Source organism: Octodon degus, unplaced genomic scaffold (genome assembly GCF_000260255.1).
Source record: "Octodon degus isolate 3935 unplaced genomic scaffold, OctDeg1.0 scaffold00164, whole genome shotgun sequence".
In the NCBI taxonomy this organism is placed as follows: Eukaryota; Metazoa; Chordata; class Mammalia; order Rodentia; family Octodontidae; genus Octodon; species Octodon degus.
In genome coordinates, this window is record NW_004524740.1 from 5,795,842 (window position 1) to 5,814,489 (window position 18,648).

Here is an 18,648-nt window from a genome sequence, read left to right on the forward strand (position 1 = left end):
TGATTACTAGCACAGTTTCAATAATTAAAACATTGCATATTGTTGTCTTAGTGGTTATTCATTGTTGGGGAATTTTTTTTAATTTTTTGTTTATTTGGCGATTGAAATCAGGGCCCCAGTCTTTTTTTTTTTTTTTTTCCTTTTTGAGATAGTTTCACTACACATTTCAGGCTGGCCTTGAACTCACAATGATCCCCCTACCTTTACCTCCCAAGTAATTGGACTATAGGTGTGCACCACCACACCAGGGTTCTAATCCTGAGGTATACCCCAACCCCTAGTTGCGCAAAGTATTAAAAGAACCTTTGTTAATTTATGTCAATAAAATATAATTATATATATATTTCAGTATATATCCATATTTAAAAGTAATTTTAACTGCTAACACAATTTTTCAAAACAATTATACCAGGTTTTAGGAAATGACTGAAAATAGTTATTCATCCATTCATTAATTATTAACAGCACTGTTTGCATATTTTCACTCCTGGGTTATAGTTTGCATCATGTACTCCATTTGCTTAAGCTATTTAACGTTCTCACAACCATCTTCTTCACAAGGTAGTACAGGTGGCATCACTTTGTTAGAAAGAATGATTTTTGCCTGACTTTTATGGTTAAGACTTTAAAAGAATCTGAGTTTAGTAGTCAGCCCTGATTTAATATGCAAAGAACACAATGGAATGAGTCAACCAGATGTAAATTCTTTCTGTTTATGAAACACTTTGGCTGTTCCTAGGGCCTGTGCAGGTACTAGTCACTTGATTTGGTGTGTGCACATTTGTGCACATGCTTGTACTGGAATTGAACTCCAGACATGACACTGAGCTGTGTCCCCACCCATTTTATTTTTCATCTGAAGTAAGAGTTTGCTACATTGCCTAGAATGGGCTCAAACTTACCTCATCTTCTTGACAATGGAGCTAAGACCCAGGTCTTTTTAATTTGAGACAGGGTCTTGTGAAATTGTCCAGCCTGGCCTCAAACAAAAACTTCTAATAAGGCCTAGAGAGTGATAGCCCTTAGTGGCAGAGTACTTGCCTAACACATCCAAGGCTCGATTCAGACTACTACTACAAAACAAAATAAAAACTTAACAGTAGGCTGGGCATGGTGTCCTATGCATGTAATCCCAGCATGGGGGAAGCAGAAGCAGGAGGATTGCTGTAAATTGGACTTCAGCCTGAACTACGAAGTGAGACCCTGACTTTAAAAAAAAAAAAATCTTAATAGTAGTATTGTTTGTAAGCAGGAAAATTGAGTGTCTGGAGCTGGGTTTTAATGAAACATTTTTCTTGCATTCTCTTTCTTTTACTTTCTACCGTTTTCTTTTGTTTTTCCCTTTCTCATTTTTTGTGGGTTTGGTTTGATTTGGTCTAATTTGGTTTGATTTTCTTCAAGCAAGGTCTTGCTGTGGAACCCAGGTAGTCTCACACTCTGTAGCACTCTGAAAATTTTTACTGTCCTGCCTCATCCTAGTATTACAGATGTGCACTGCTGTACCCTGATTTTTGTTTCTTACTCAATTAAAGAGAAAAACATCTCTTAAGTATTTCTCATATGTTACCAGATTAAGAAACTATACCTACTTATCACACCTTTTCCCATTACCTGCACATGTTAGAGGCTGACCCTTTGTGGCCCCCATAATTTTTCTCTGCAACTTTCCTGCTGCACAAAATACCCCACATACAAAATTAAAGGAAGAAAGGATTATTTGGCTCACAGTTTCCACTGTTTAGTGCATGTTGGTTGGCTCCAAGGCAGAACTGGCAGGGTGGAAGGGCACGATGGGGGAAAGCTGCTTAATCTATGGCGACCCGGATGCAACAAGAGAGAGGAGGAGCCAAGGAGGGAGATAGATCCTTCAAAGAAAGGTACACACCTCAGTGATGCCTCACAACCAGGCCCCACCTCCCAAGAGCACATTCAACTGTGAACTCAGTTGTGCATCAGTCCACAAGTGAGCATAACACATGAGACTTTAGGGATACCAAAAAAGTGTAATTGATGAACTTTATTTGAAGCATAAGTCCTTGACTGGATTGGTGATGCTGAGGGTTTTGAGGGCCTCCTAGCTACAGGATGGGGGGTTGACAAGAGGACTAGTCTGTGGTTATTTTGTGTTTGACCAGCCTGACCCTAGGAAGCTGCAGTCCCGAAATAAGTGTTTCAGGGCAGCTCATATCAGAGGGTAGTAGAGAAAAAATACTGGGTTGTGGAATCAGACCCATATCTGAGTATGAACCTCAGTTTTGCACTTTTGATTCATCATCTCATATACCTGCCATGAATGCTACCTTAAAGGGTTGAGGTAAGGATGGAAAAAAAGGATATGTGTAAAGCTCCTGTTGGTCTTATGAGTGATAGTCTTCATCACTGAAAGTTGCTATTACGGACCAAGACCCTGTGTCTCCACGGAAGAGTGGAGTGTTGCCATAGACGCTCACTGTACCGCTTTCCATCCTCTGTCCACAGCCGCTGCTTTGATGGCAGCACCCCAGTCCATGCAGCAGCATTTTCAGGCAGTCAGTGGATCCTCAGTAAACTATTGGATGCAGGGGGTGACCTACGACTTCATGACGAGAAGGGTCGAAACCCACACTCCTGGGCCTTGGCAGCAGGGAAGGATCGCAGCACCCCGGTAAGGGAGGCCCCACTCTGCAGTCATGTCCAGCGGAAGAGCACTGGCCTGAGTCAGGATTGTAGGTGCAACGCACAGCGTGCAGCAGTTTTCGCCTTACATTGAACACATAGACTGGAGTTGAGGCACTTAACATGCTGTAAAACCTTGGCAAGTTAGTAATCTAGAAAGTCATTTGTTGGGTGAGGAGAGAGGACAACACTAATGTTGTTAGACCTCTTTACCTAGTCTTTTCCACCAGTCATGTTGTTCCCCCAATTTTTTTTTTAATTAACTTACTTAAATCTCTCCACAGCCTCTCAGCTTAGTACAGTATTGTTACTGTCCTCATTTTACTCCAGGACACAGTCTAGCTGACCTTACATAACTTGCCTGTCACCGCTCACTGACAGGTGTTAGGTGTTTTAATGAGGGCTAAATAATAGGACAAATGTGAAAGCAAGGAACATGTGAAATGCTAGCTTCTCACATGCAGCCTCCTTCCTGCCCTCTGGTTCTGCTCATTAGCTCTCAGGCCTTGGGCAAGAGATGTTACTCCTCTGTCTCGCTTTCCTCAGCTGTTGAAGAAGGGACTTAGAGGCAGTCTTGGACAAACCTTCTCCTTGAAAATATTCCATCCTTCTAAAGGTCCCCTAACCCCTTTTTCTCCCCTCTGGGAGGTCTGTTGTCCTCATGTCGTTAATGCTTACACCCAAGCCTACATTTATATTGAAGACTGGTGTGGCCAAGATTGAGTGTCTCTGATGTGTGTTACAGATGGTAGAGTTCATGCAGCGCTGTGCCTTGCACATGCAGGCCATCATGCAAGGCTTCTCTCACGACCTTCTAAAGAAGATAGACTCCCCTCAGCGGCTCATCTGCAGCCCACCCTGCCTTGTGGGCCTCCTGCAAGGGTGAGTACTGACTCTGGCACATACAGTATTTCACTTGATCCCCACCCCTCCTCATCGGAGCTCTGTGTCATTGTTTCCTTTATACACCAGTGCCTGTTGGTATCTGGGCCACCCAAAGGAAGAGCTGTGCTTGGAAAGAAATGTGGCCCTTGATAAAGGATGGCCAGAAAAGCATCCTCTTCCCTCTAGAGAATCAGAGGGAAATGGGAGTGAGGTCCAGGGGGAATCACCACATCAGTATAGAGGAGTGTCCCAAGTCTGAGTGGCCTAAGCAGAACACTCTCAGCAGTAAGGAACCTACCTACCACTCTCAGAATTGCCAAGAAAAGTGTTTTCTGCAGCACTATAGTATTTTTTTCCCCAGTTGGAGCTAAAACTACTTAACTAGCATTCACTGGGCTGAAGATGTAGCTCAGGAGTGCATTGCTTGTCTGGCAAGCATGAGTTCCTGAGTTTGATTCCCAGTACCAAAAAACCCCACACCACAACAAATAGCATTCACTGTATGCTTGCTACAGTACATCATAATGGCATGCTCCCAGGTCTCTGGAGCCAAACAAATGTGAAGCACTCTAACGCATCTTCAGAGCTGGGGAGATAGCTTAACAGCGTAAGTGCCTGCCTGGTAAGGGCAAGTTCCCAAGTTCTATCCGCAGTACGGCATGCCATGGAGAACAGGGTGTGGTGGCACACACTTGTAATCCCAGCTCTGGGGAGGCTGCAGCAGGAGGATCACTATGAGTCCGAACTGCTTAGCAAGACCCTGTATCCAAAAACTTAAAATAAAAAGATAGATAGATAGATACATAGCACCTTCAGTTACTGGAGCCCTGGTATGCAGGTGGCATTTTGGGTAAGATGTATGGAGAGACCGTTGGCTGGATGAGCAGCATCTAAGTCTGGTCTCTTCCTGGGCTTTGTTTTTCCTATCATAAAATGAGAAAGTTGAAGAAAATATTCTTTATGAATCTTCTGCACTTTTTTGGGCAGTGGTGGGTCTTTTTGAGACAGGATCTTGCTATGCAGTTCAGGCTGGCCTTGAGCCCACTTTGTAGCCCAGGCTTTTCTTGAACTTGCAGTGATCCTCCTCCTTCAGCTCCCCATTCCTCTCCACTCTTATCATCTGTATTTTATTTTCATTTATTTATGGCGGAACCGGGGATTGAACTCAGGCCCTTGCACTTGCCAGGCAAGCGCTTATTCTACTGAGCCATCTCCCCGGCCCCCCTTATCATCTGTATTTTGTTAACTTCAATCAGTAGATTTTTTTAAAGTTTCATATCCTATTTTATTAGTGAATATTAGTAATACAAATTAATGTACATAACACATTTAGATCATTTTCGTCCTCCCCCAGTTTCACTATTTTTGTTTCAGTGACTCTTTGTTCATAGTCTTCTCCCCAATTATCAATCCTTACACTGTCCTTTCCCTTTTTTTGCTCCTCTTTAATAATAGTGTCTTTTTACATTCTTACTATCTTTTTTAGATTCCATCGATTAGGGAATATTTTTATCTTACAGAATTTCTGTGGGTCAGGACTCACTAAATGGCTTAACTAGTTTACACTGGAATACCTTTTGGAGCTCCCATCATCCATCTGAAGGCCTGACAGATGGAGGACCCAGTTCAAAAATGACATTCTCCCATGACTGGAAAACTGGCACTGGGTATTTGGCTTCTGTTCAGCTGCACAATGTCCTCACGGTTCTCTCAAAGCAGGTGTTCCCAGAGAGATCCAGGCAGAACCTGTTAGCACTTTTGCTTTGGAAGGGTTACTTCATCATTTCTCCAGTGTCTTACTAAGCTCACTGATCACCCTTCTCTGACTGTGAGGATCATGAATTCCAGGTGGTAAGAACCACTGGAATCTCTCAGGGCCAGCTATCTTATTTAGTTATTTAACTTTTTTTTTTTTTAATTTTTAAAATTATGCACAGACGGATTTTAACAACTAGACTGTATTTTATTTATTTATTTGTGTGTGTGTGTGTGGCCAGCTCAGCCCACCAGAGGGCGGGGCTGGCTGGCATGTGGTGCTGGGGGATTGAACTGCGGTCCCTGTGCTTTGCTAAGCTTGTTCTAAGTAGGTGCTTTTGACCACTGAGCCATCTCACAAGCCCATATCTTATTTAGTTCTGTGATAAAAGTCAAGTCATATCATGCTGTTTCAGCAGCACATATCCCGACATTGGGATACAGAGAAGATGAGTGTGTCCCCTGAGCAAGAACAACATGCAAGTTCCTGAAGTATTCCATAGGTAGGGAGAAAGCAGCCGATGTCGGCCACAGTGATGGCTGGTGATGATGTTGACCTGGAGGAGGTGCTTACAGACCTGCGGAGAGGCCATGTCTCTCAGTTGCAGGTTTCAGTGGATGCCCAGGGTATTTACTGTGTTCCTTCTGTAGTGTAAAAATTAAACTCTGTAGAAAAAGTCATAATAACTACACATTCTAAAACTTTGTTTAGCTTTATGCCTCTTGATATGAGTGGTTAATTCTCTTTTTTCTTTATACATTTCTAGAAGTCCTAATGGCTCTCCTAACCGACCTCTTAAAGCTGGAGTCATTTCTACCCAAAACATTTACAGCTTTGGCTTTGGGAAGGTAAGGTGTTGCCACTGACAGCCAGTGTTGTAGGACTAACTAGAAGTCATGTGGCCTATCTCTTACCTTTGTTTGAATCCGTCTCCATTATCCTTGCCAAAGTATTTTTTTCTTTTTCCTTGCCCTGTTGTCCTTATTGACAAATGATAAAAACTCTGGAGAATGCCTGTGGATGACCATGGGCTAGATTTCTGAAGTTTAGAAGATCATGCTTTAATTTTCAGTGAAGGCTCCAAATTCTTGCTTAACAGAGAGGAAAAGAGCTATACTACCCGCATGGGTTTGCTTTCTGGTGATCTTGGCCTCCCACTGGTTTATAGAGTTAGGATGGCTGACATCCTTTTGAGGAGTGGGGATTTTATTTATTTATGTCTTTTTGAGACAGGGTCTCGCTGTGCAGTTCAGGCTGGCCTTGAGCTCACTTTGTAGCCCAGGCTAGTCTGAAACTAACAATCCTCCTGCCCCAGCCTCCTGAGTGCTGGGATTATAGGCCTGTACCACGTCACCTGCCATGGATGGGGATTTTAAACTGAGGAATGTTATGAGGACAGGTAATAAGTTTTGGATCTTTGGTTCTATCTGTCAAAAATAGATGGCTGGGAAACTTTAGTTGGTAGAAAAGTGATGTTTGTGTGGGTAACAAGGGGAGCACATGCAGGAGCATGGGCTTTGTCTACATGTAAGCCCAAGTTCTGTGGGAGTCATTATCGACTCCTTAGTCCCAGCCCCAGCGCTTCAGCAGGCGTATGGCTTCCTGCCTAGTTTCTTTACTAGTAAAAAGTAATAATAGTATAACCTTACAGGGTTTCTAGAAAGATTAAAAATAATGTAAGTCAAAGAATAATATCCAGTGCATAGGGATATTCAGCAAATGAATAAGTAGCAGCTATCATTATTTTTAGCCAGCTGACAAGATTCTGGAGGTATTTTGCTTTTCCTTTTTTCTCCAAGTTGATGCTGTGTTTTGGTTTCAGTTTTATCTCACAGGAGGGACACACCTTGCCTACCTAGGCTCTCTTCCAATAATTGGAGAAAAGGAAGTGATTCAAGCTGATGATGAGCCCACTTTCTCTTTCATCAGTGGGCCTTACATGGCCATGACCAAGTAAGTAAGAGCTGGTCAGTGGGAGGATGTATTTGGTCCGTGGGAACTATGGTGTGACACCCTTCTGTGGACAGTTTCTTTTTCAACACAAGGGGACATTTAAGAACATGTATCTAAATCAGGATTTCAGGCTGGTGAGATGGCTCAGTGGTCTAAAGCACCTACTTAGAACAAGCTTAGCAAAGCACAGGGACCCCGTTCAATCCCCCAGCACCACATGCCAGCCAGCCCCGCCCCCTGGTGATCTGAGCTAGCCACACACACACACACACACACACACAAATAAATAAATAAATTTATTAAAAAAATAAATCAGGGTTTCTTATGTAGAAAAGATGATCTTTTCGCTAGATGATCTTTTGTTTCTAAAAGCATACCTATGCATTGTAGGATATTTGGGACACTCCCTTATCCCTTGTCATTAGGTAGCAGTGGCAGTCCTTTATGTCCCTTGTAGTTGTAACAACCATCTTGTCTGTGCATATTGCGCATATGCTCTGTCAGGCTAAAGGATACTAATGCCCCTGTAGACGATGAAACAGGCATCTTCTGGGGCTCTCTTCAACTAAATCCAGGAGAGAGCAGTAACAGGGTTTGCTTATAGAAAGAATTCCTGGGATTTTCTCTGTCTACAGAGAGGCTGTGTCTGCCAGGTCACAAGAGATGACTTAGCCAAGGTCTCTCACCTTCTTGAACCTGAATGTTTTATTCCTTAGAAGAACCTCCCTCCCTCCCTCCCTTCCTCCCTTCCTTCGTTGCTTAATTTATTCAGTACAGAGTCTCTGTTTAGCTCAGAGTTGTAGTGATCCTCCTGTCTCAGCCTCTCCAGTGTTGGGATTGCAGGCATACACCACCACGCCCAGTTTCAGAGCTGGCACAGCACACCTGGGGTCCTGAGGCCAGCATGGCATGTAGTACTGGGGATCAAACCTAGGTTCCTGAGTTAGCCAGGCAGGTGCTTAGACCATCAAACTGTCTCTCCAGCCCAGACTCACCATTCTGATAAAAAGGCCTCTGCCAAATTTTCAAAGCCCCCACCCCTATCCCCTGGTTTTTTTGTCCATGCCCAGAATTTGTTGATGGGTGTTTTCTCTGTCCCATTGCTGTGCCTCTACCCAAGTTATCACCATTCTTCACCCAGATGGACCCACGACTGGTCTTTTATTCTCTGCATCACTACTGCCTTACCTATTTGCCACGTTCCGGGTACCATTGCATTTCTAAAATGTACATCTGTTCAAGTTACTCCCTCCCTGGAAACTTATAGGACTTCTTGCCGCTACACCTAGTTATCCAGTGTTTGGGGACCTGGTAGTTGTGGGTGGGGAAGATTCATCCAAAGAAATTTAAGAAGTTCTGCTGGCCAGGTGTGGTGATACATACCTATAATCCCAGCATTGGGAGGCTGAGGTAGAAGGATTACTACAAATTAGAGCACTAGCACTGGCTAGTGAGTTCAGGGCAGCCTGAACTATACCATGAGACCCTGTCTCAAAAAAAGAAGAGGTACTGTGGGAACTCCAGTCCTCTGTTGCTCTGGAAAGCTGATTCATTGAAGCCAGGGATGCTGATTCCCTCTGCTTGTATTCTCTGCTTCTTTTGCAGCCTTGTGTGGAATGGGAGTAGAGTCACAGTGAAAAGCCTGAATCTCCCCACCTATCCTCACAGCAACAGCCTGAGGCTGGCTGACTTACTGATTGCTGAGCAGGAGCATAGCAGGTGAGAAGGAGACCCAGGGGCCAGACCAATTACAGGGCCAGGTCTCTAGAGACCCCGATTCCTGGCCATGGAAGATAGTCCATGATATGTGGAGCAACAACCCCATCAGCCTCAGTATTTCCTGACTATTGGAATTGGTTGGCTTAACTTCCAAGGCTGTCAAGAAAAGGGAAAGAGAAATTACTGATCAAGGCTGAGAGTTCGGTATTACGTTGGTGAGGGGCTCAAGTCTGTAAATTCCCCCATAATAATCTTAGATGGCCTTCTCTCTCCCAGCCTCTAGGCCCATCTGTTTTTCCTGTCATTGCCCCTAAGGCTTGCCCTATTCGGGGCCCTGTATTCAACATAAGAGCATGTAGCTGCCGTATTTTCATAGAGCATAGCTGGACATGAGAGCTGTATGTCTGAGAATCATTATCTCTAACCTTGAGTAATATATTAATATTACCCCTTAGTTATCACAGACCGATCAGGCCTGTGATCTCTCAAATGAGTGTGTGGTGAAGGCTTAAATAAAACAGTCAAGTGATAGGATTTGAGGGCTCCAGGATGATCAGAATCCTCTAACAGAATGTGAGATTCTTTCAGGGGTTAAGACAAAGATCTTTTCTGGGCAGCCTATATTTACTTAGTTATCAAAACAAGGGAGAAAAAAACAAAAATAGAACTAGCCAGGCATGGTGGCACATCCCTATAATCCCAGCACTTGAGTGGCAAAAGCGGGAGAATTGCTGCAAGTTTGAGGCCAGCCTGAGCTACATAGGAAACTTAAGGCCAGCCTAAACTACACAGTGAAATCCTGTCTCAAAAAAAGAAAAAAGGAACAAAACAAAACAAAGACAGGAATCTGCTGGACCATTCAAGAACCTTGTAAGTCCTCTCAAGGACTTCTCCAATTAAGACATGTTAGTTTAGGAGAATTTTGTTATTTGTAGGAAGGTCTCCACCCATAAGTGAGATGCCTGCAGCTGCAGTCTTTATCTAGTTAATTGAAGTTAGGACCAAATGTCCTTAGCTGTGGCCTTGTCTTATTCTTTGAGGTGTTCTGGCTTCATTGGCAATTACAGGCTTCAGTCAGGATCGATGCCTCAGAGGTTCACTTACTTTTGATTCCATTTGCCTATCTCCAGACAAGGGGCCTAGTCCTTGGACAGACTGACAAGTAAACCTGGAAAACCAATTGATTAATATTAAATCCTGCTCAGAGCCACTTTGTAGTGGTATCCATCAATTGAGGACATACCTGTCTGTCTTAGTTTGTTAGGTTTCTTCTGGCTGCAAATTTTTGTCCTGAAGCTCCTACTGGGTGGGACAGCCTGCAGTGAATCCAGGCTCATTGAGCTCTCACGTGATTAGGCCATTCAGCTGCAGAAGGAGGTGTCTCTAGAGAGGCCAGTGCTGCTTCTTGGAGAAATCGGCCTAAAGCCCTAAGAGTTTAGGAGGACCCATAGGCATAGTGTGCGCTTTGATGTGAGGCTGAATAGGGTATGTAACATTGGGAAAGTTCCTGACATTTCCTTAATGGTAGGTGCTTCATTTCTAAAGTGAGTATAGGGCCAGCAAGATAGCTCATCAGTCTAAAGCACCTGATCAGGCAAGCTTAGGCAAGCATGCAAGGACTGTGATTCAGTCCCTAGCACAACATGCTGTGCAAGCCCCACCCCCAGGGTGATCTGAGCCAGAAAGAGAGAGAGAGAAAGAGAGAGAAAGGGGAAAGGGAAGGGAAAAGAAAGAAGGATATATTTCTAGCAGGTTAGGGTCTAAAATGATAGGTACAACATAGGCAGAATACTCCCAGAAACATTGTCATTGTTGTACTGATTCTCTTAAGCCCTCAGGATCTGGTCAGTGAGAGTAGCCATAGGTTCCACCAACAGAGACCACTGCACCTTCAACCCATGCTCTTTTCTTAGAAAAAATTTTACAGTGGACTTAAAGGGCCTAGAAGGAAAAACAATACCTATGTTTTCATGATGTGCTTCTACTGTCCACCTTTCTGATGCCTCGTTCTTTTATAGCAAGCTGCGGCATCCCCACCTGCTACAACTGATGGCTGTGTGCCTGTCCCAGGACCTGGAGAAGACCCAACTTGTGTATGAGCGCATCACCGTTGGTACACTATTCAGTGTCCTCCATGAACGAGTAATCAGCCATTTTATGGATCCTTTCTTTCTCCCCCACCACCCTTATCACTTTTCCCTGCCCTCTCTCCTCTGTACCAGCCAAAGAGGTCCCATAGCAAACACATGGAAGATTAATATGTACATCTTTGTTATGGAGCCATGAAATGTACCACTTAATGCTGATATGCACATGGTCAGAAGTAATGTGACATTATTATTGTCAGTCTTTTTTTGTCAGCTAAGAGCTCACCCAGCCCAGAAATACTTGGAACCTATTTTTAGCTCACTAAGCCACTGTCCACTGTCTTTACTTTCCTTCTTTTCTATCAGGACCTGATCAAGACCCCTAACTGTTTGTATGAGGGATATGGGAAAAAGATGAACTAGGGAACAGAAACAAATTTAGTAATGCATTAAGGGGGACTGGGAGGTCAGTGCCTCAGGATAGGCAAAGACTAAGATACTCCAAGCCAGCCAGTATTTATTAGATATATATAATGATAGGAGGGCTTATCGGGAGATTCAAGGTCAATGACAAAATGGGTAATTTTGAGATGACTCAAGAGAGTAGAGATTATCTTATGCTAGGAAAGATCTTGCCCTGGACTTTTATTTAATGGCCCATCGAAGAGTTCATGGGAAATCTCAAAAGGGTGATATCAGTAATTTCAGGCCTCCATTTATCCCTTAAGGAAATATGCAAAATTAGCCATTGTGAATTTGTGGTCCTCAACACTTTTTCCATTTGTGTTCTGTCCTGCCTGGGTTATATAGAACTCTTTTTTTTTTTTTTTTTTTTTTTTTTTTTTTTAAGATAAAAAGCTTGACTAGTGTGCCATCATGCCTGGCCTTATATAGTAGTCTTTATCCCTTCCTTGTAACCAGTCACATTTCCTTCTGGCGAAGAAATACCTTCCACAGCTAATAGGTTCTCAGCAAATCCATGTGGCCTCAGATAGCTCCTAGAGGATATTTCATTTTCTATGACTTTGTTCTAAAAACCTTGAGAGTGAAGAGATACCCTCTAAGAAGACTTTCCTCCCCAGTGGTTTGCCTTCCCTCCTTACTGATGACGTCACACATGTTCTGCTTTTGCTTTTTCTCCCTGGCTGGAGTCAGTGCATTAAAAAGGCATTTCCCTAGAAGAAAGACCTGACCTGGTACATCAGTCTGAGTGAATTTCTGTCTTCTTAGGATGATCTTTCTCATTCTAACTGTGGCAGGGTTGGTTTGGTCATCTGCATTCTGCAGGGTCCTGAGAGGGCAGGTTAACTACTGGTTGCAAGACATATTCCCTGGTAATGTCTACAGTGTCAAGCGTCTTTTCCCTTGTGTTCCTGGCACTTTCTCTCTCATTACAGCGATCCCAGTTCCCTGTGCTGCACATGGAGGTGATGGTGCACTTATTACTGCAGATCGCTGATGCCCTGAGATACCTGCATTCCCGGGGGTTTGTTCACCGCTCCCTCAGCTCTTATGCTGTCCACATCGTGTCTGCAGGGGAAGCAAGGCTGACCAACCTGGAGTACATGTTGGAAAGGTGTGTCCAGCCTTCATTGTGGTTTCCTCCTGAAGGGGTCTTCCTGTGCCTAATCTAGAGAGGACTGCCTATCATTGTTCAGTAAAAATGTCCATCAATGGGGAGATCTTCCAGATTCCTTGCCCTGTCTTCTAAGGCTGTGGAGACTTTGGGGAAGTGTACATCCTTGTTTTAATAAGCATGTAACAAGAGCCCATAGTAGGCAATGCATGTCAAAGTTCTAGCTTTCGGGCTGGCCAAATAGCTCAGCAGATTAAAGCTTGAGAGGCTGAAAACAGGTGAATCACTATAAGTTTGATCTAGTAGTGAGACCCTGAACACATTGTAAACTCTTCCCTAAAATACAAACAAAAAACAAAAAACCTTAACTTTCAATTGCAGAATTTTCAGTGTCATCAAATAACTGAGGTGTATTTTTCCTCTTGCGGTCTGGCACGTGTGCTGAAGAGACACGTGTTCCCTATATCGGTGGGCCTGCCACATCCAGGGCCTCAGTCCTGCATAGTTCTTAACTTTTTTTTTTTTTTTTCCTGTTTCTCAAAATTTTATTGATAAACAGAAATGAGACAGTTTCAAATCAAATCGAAAGTACAGTTTCAACAAGTAACACACTGCATATATTCTTCTTAGAGTTCTTAACATTTTTGGCCAAGGAGCAAGGGAATGTAGATGAGTACACAGTGTGGTTTCGGGCCAGGCTGAGGTGAACATGTCACAGCTGTTCATTTTGCATTGGCCAGAGGCCAATCTTCATAATGAAAGAATGTCATAAAGTGTGTGTTGCCTGTAGGAGAGAGAAAGTGACAGGTGCAGTGAGCCTCTTATATATCATACCTCCTGGATACTAAGTGTTCCCTGCCCTCAGGAGGTTCAGCACAGTGGGAGGCATGCAAAAATAGTGCCCTTATTCCAGGGATAGTTTCCTATGGGACTGGAACAAGAGTCCTCTTGAGATCTTGCCAGACTCTGAAACACAGAGGCTTTCTTTTTTACATCATCACTATTATGCATAGCTCTGAGGTTTTGTCTTTGAGACAGGATCTCAGTATGTAGTTTAGGCTGCCCTTGAACTCACTTTGTATCCCAGGCTGGCCTCAAACTTGCAGCAGTCTTTCTACCTCAGCTTCCTGAATACTGGAATTACAGGCCTATACCACCAGTAATGAGTTAATATTATTAGTTATTACAGACTGATAAAGGCTGCAATTTCCCAAATGAGTGGACAGGGAAGGCTTAATTAAATGAGTCAATTGGTATGATTTTAAGGCTCCAGGAGGTTCAGAATCTTCTAAAGAACTCAAGATTTTCTGGGGGAGGTAAGGCAAAGACCTTCTTTGGGTGGCCTATATTTATTTGATTTTCAAACAAAGAAGGGGGATGCTGAGGAAAACATGGGAATCTGAGAGGAATCTAGCAGGACCTTGGGAGAATATTTTCCCAAGTTTGTAAATGTCAGTCAGGAGAACTACCTTATTTTTAGGTTGACATCTATTATAGAAGTGTGGAGCCTGCACCTGCAGTCTCCTTTAACTTAACTGGGACTGGAGGCAGACATCTTCAGCTTTGGTCTTGTTTGAGGTGTCACAGTTTCACAGGCCAGTACAGGCCTAGAGGTTCCATTACTATGAGTCTAATACCCATCTCCAGACAAGGGGCTCAGGATTTGGACAACACATAAGTAAACATGGAAAGCCAATTGGTTAATATTAAACTATGTTCAGAGCCACGTCATAGTGCTCTCCATCACACGTGATCCCATGACAATCATATGCCTAATTCAGCATTAACCTCAAAGTCACCACAAGGACTCTTGTTGGCCCAGGAGACTTTGAGGATATATTGACTTAGCTTTTAAGGAATCTAAGAAGGTGTGTTTTTCAGGCAGTCAGTGAACCTTTGAGTGTTAAACTGAGAAGATCCATTCCCAGAAGGACAGGAGTAGTTCTGGTAAAGAAGATGGGTCTTGAGGGAAATTTGTTTGTTTTTTAGTCAAGGTCTCACTGTGTAGTTCAGACTAGCCTTGAGTTCACTATGTAGCCAAGGCTGGCCTGAAGTCCTGGCAATCCTCCTGCCTCAGACTCCCAAGTGCTAGCATTACAAGTGTGCTGTGCCACCGCACCCAGACTTGAGGGAGGTTTTGAGAGAGCCTTACGTTGATTTATTTAATAGCATAAGGCCTCTGGTTTACAACTTGGAGATACAATGCTATAGTAGACTACTAAGGTGCCTATTTTTAGAGTTGACTATAGTGGAAGGGAAATAGATGATGCAGTAAATAAATGAACAAAAGAAATTCACGTAGTAAGTGTTCTGAATCCCCTAATAATGGACTACTTTAGACTGGGTGATCAGAGATTGCTTTAGTGAAGAAATGATTTTCAAATGAACACCTATATCACAAACAGCCAGTTGTGTTAGACTCTATGGGCAGAGAATGCCAGCAGAAGAGGCTGCTGGTACAAAGATTTGAGGTGGTGGTGCACTTAACATGAAGGATGGAGAGATGGCTCCTGTGACTTGGGTGGAGCCAGAGAGCCAGAGATAGTGGCCAGATGAGTCAGGGCAGGCAGGCCCTGGATTGGCAGGGATGCTAAGCAGTTACAGGTCCTGGAGTGGCACTGCGGCAGTGTGGGTTAGCTCAGGGTCTCACTGCATTTCCAAAGGTTCAAGGAGCTTTTCAGTTTTTACAGCAAATATTTCACCAGTGCACTGTGTGGTGATCATAGTGTGCCTTTAAGACATGATCCCTACTTTATGTGCTTCCTTCCATAGCCAGGACAGTGGTGAACACAGGGACCTGAGTCAAGTTCCCCTCCCCACCGAGCTGTACAGGTGGGCTGCACCAGAAGTGATCTTTCAAAAGGCAGCCACGGTGAAGTCAGACATCTACAGCTTTTCTATGATCATACAAGAGATTTTAACAGGTGATGAAGCAGCATATTGACGGAACATGTAGGTCATTGGTAGAGCACTTTCCTGGTATATATATATGGCCCTGGTTTCTACCCCAGAACTATGAAAAAAAAATTATTAAGTAAAGGAGAAACACCACACCCACTGAGTAAAACCACATTCCCTGAGAGAGTAACCAAGATTCCACTCCCTTTCATAGTATTTGCAGTCTCAGAGACAACACTGTACTTGTTCTAAGGTGAATGCATTGAGGTACTCAGCTGAATGTCATGGAGCATTCCTGTGTCCCCAAGGCTGCCAGGGGAGAGTCTGTGTACACTTGATAATAACAGTACTGTTTTCTGTCCCTCTAGCAGGGTTTTCCCTGGTAGATGATTAAAGTGGCTTCTGATATGTGATTGGCCTTCTAGGTAGTTTTACTTCAGAAAAAAATTAGTATGTAAAGGAGTTGTATAGAACTACACCTCATTCTTACAGTTGTTCCTTCTTCTTTTTCCTGACAGATTCTGTGCCCTGGAATGACTTAGATGGCTCAGTTATTAAAGAAGCCATCCTCTTGGGAAATTATTTAGAAGCTGATGTCAGGCTTCCAAAACCTTACTATGATATTGTTAAGTCAGGCATCCAAGTTAAGCAGAAAGACAGAACTATGAATCTTCAAGATATCCAGTATATTCTGAAGAATGACTTAAAGGCAAGCCCTGAAGTTCTTGGGAGTTTGAGTCTGCTTAGCCATCTTGGGATAGTAGGCAGTGAGAGAGCAGAAAGAATCTATAAAGACCAAGCCACAGAAAGCCTTGGGATCCCTCACTTTATTATACTTTATGTGTTGCTCTAAAAGCCTAACTGCTTAACACCGTGTAGATAGTAGGGATTGAGGGGTGGATCTGAGGTGTTAACACACAGTAGGCAGGGTGCACCATGGGATTCAGTGAATGGCAGCTGTTACAAGGTATTAGAAATACAGTGAGGCAGCCAATAAGTAGCTGATGCAGTGTACCAACAAGAGGAAGAGGGAGCTTACCCGAAAAGGTAGATGGGTTTCTACCAGTGGCATTCAGAACATTGCAGATATTCCTTTGATGACATTTCCTGTGTCACAGGAGAACACAGGAGCACAGAGAACTCAGCCTGTGGAGAGCCCCAGGATGCAGAGATGTGAACCCTATCCCGATGTTAGTGTCTATCTAGGACTGACTTCAGAACACCCAAAGGCAGGTGCAGACTTGGAAATCAAAGAGCTAAAGGAATCAGGTATGGCCTCAGCTTATCGGCTAAATAACACTTTGATGCAATGTATTTCAAGAGTCACATGAGCTACAGTTAATCAACTTCTTTATACATTGTAACTTATGCTGGGAAGATAATACTTTGGGGGGAAAAATTAAGATCTTTAAAATCATTAAACTTTTTAGAGGGCTGTCAAGATAGTTCAGCAGACTAGGCATCTGCATAGGTAAGCATAGGGCCTGAGTTCTATTCCTGGCACCACATGCCACACCAGTCCCACCCCCCAGCACGCTGAGCCCGCCACCAAGGCCACCGAGGCAGGCATTGTGGCACACACCTGTAATCCCAGCACTAAGGAGGCTGAAAATAGGATCACTATGAGTCCAAGCTTTGTAGTGAGACCCTGTACCAAATTCATTTAAAAAAAAACAAAACTTTTTGTATTTTATAAACACCTAGTTTGAATGAAGAACTAAGTGGTACCCATGAGTTTATTGCTAGAAATACTCTTTTTCTTTTCTTTTTTATTTTTTTTCCTTCCTTTTTATTTATTTTGTTCTTGGGACAAGATCTCATTGTGCAATTCAGGCTGATCCTGATTTCACTATGTAACCCAGGCTGGCTTGAACTCACAGCTGTCTTTTTGCCTCAGCCTCCAAAGTGCTAAAGGCTACAGATGTGCATCACCATGCCAGGCTTTTTGCCTATTTTTTTTTTTTTTTTTTTAAGAAACTGTTAGTTTTTTTGGCAGCAGAGAAAAAAAATAGGAGAGATAAAAGAGGCCTTTCTTGACTCTGCAGAAACCGAGAGAATGGAGGGAAATGGGGGGATTCCTCTGACCTGAGGCAGTGTGAAGCTGACACTTACGGACTTCTGTGGGAGACGGAGTTGGAGGGCCAGGGTTAGTGATACATACAGAGCTGACTGGGGTCTTCCTTCTGAGGCAGGAAAAGTGAAAGGAAATTGTATCTCAGACTGTGTTGGGGAACAGGAGAGAGGTGGTCTCTGGGAAAATAAGGTGTTGTTTTAAGGGCTTCAGCTGTGTTTGATGACCACCATAATAATTCAGCAGTTCATACTAGGGCTGGAACCTATCAGAAATCATCTCAGAAGGGCTGACTCTATAGCTCAGCAGTGCAGTGTGTACCTGGCAAGTGCAAGGTCCAGAATGTGATTGTTGTTACCAAAAAAAAAAATCAACTTACTATGTACTATGCCTAGCCTTGAACTCTCTGTGTAGTCCAGTCCAGGCTGACTTGAAACTCAAGATACTCCTGTCTTAGCTTCTTTTTTATATGCTGGGATTTCACATTTACATGACCATCTGACTATGATTATTCTTAAGATTTTATATAATTGTTTCAAAACAACAATGGTAGTTTAATTTTTGTATTTATACCACTACCCTCCTAACTAGCCTTGCACCAGCCAGGCGTGATGATATATACTTGTAATATCAGCTAATCAGGTGGCTGAGGCACAAGTATCACTTGAGCCTAGGAGTTCCAGGCTGTTGTGGGCAACTTGGTGAAATCTGATCTCAAAAAAAAAAAAAAAAGAGGAGCCAAGGAAATGGCTCAGTGGAATAAGCACTTCCCTGACAAGTGCAAGTGCCTGAGTTCAATCCCCGGTTCCACCAAAAAAAAAAGGAAGAAAAGAGCCCCCTGTCTTCATTTTGGAAATTGAAACAGTAAAAAGAAGAAAGGTTCTGTTTTTTGTTTTTTGTGTGAGGTTTTTTTTGTGTTTTTTTTTTTTTTTTTTTTTTTTTTTTTTTTTTTTATTGAACTCAGGCCCTTATACTTGCCAGGCAAGCACTTATTCTACTGAGCTATCTCCCCGGCCTGAAAATTTCTTAAATTTTAATTTTTTTTTTT

At 43.2% G+C, this 18,648-nt stretch overlaps 1 protein-coding gene across 1 annotated transcript in view; it reads left to right on the forward strand.

The window, feature by feature from the left end:
• Positions 1-18,648, forward strand: part of Tex14 (testis expressed 14, intercellular bridge forming factor) — a 110,975-nt gene that overhangs the window by 17,059 nt on the left and 75,268 nt on the right. Inside the window, exons 3-12 of the mRNA XM_023703170.1 lie at positions 2,479-2,644; positions 3,401-3,537; positions 6,063-6,144; positions 7,119-7,249; positions 8,855-8,968; positions 10,987-11,110; positions 12,453-12,631; positions 15,404-15,555; positions 16,048-16,238; positions 16,648-16,798. Of these exons, the coding sequence (XP_023558938.1) occupies positions 2,479-2,644; positions 3,401-3,537; positions 6,063-6,144; positions 7,119-7,249; positions 8,855-8,968; positions 10,987-11,110; positions 12,453-12,631; positions 15,404-15,555; positions 16,048-16,238; positions 16,648-16,798 (1,427 nt within the window). The remainder of the gene's footprint in view (positions 1-2,478; positions 2,645-3,400; positions 3,538-6,062; positions 6,145-7,118; positions 7,250-8,854; positions 8,969-10,986; positions 11,111-12,452; positions 12,632-15,403; positions 15,556-16,047; positions 16,239-16,647; positions 16,799-18,648) is intronic.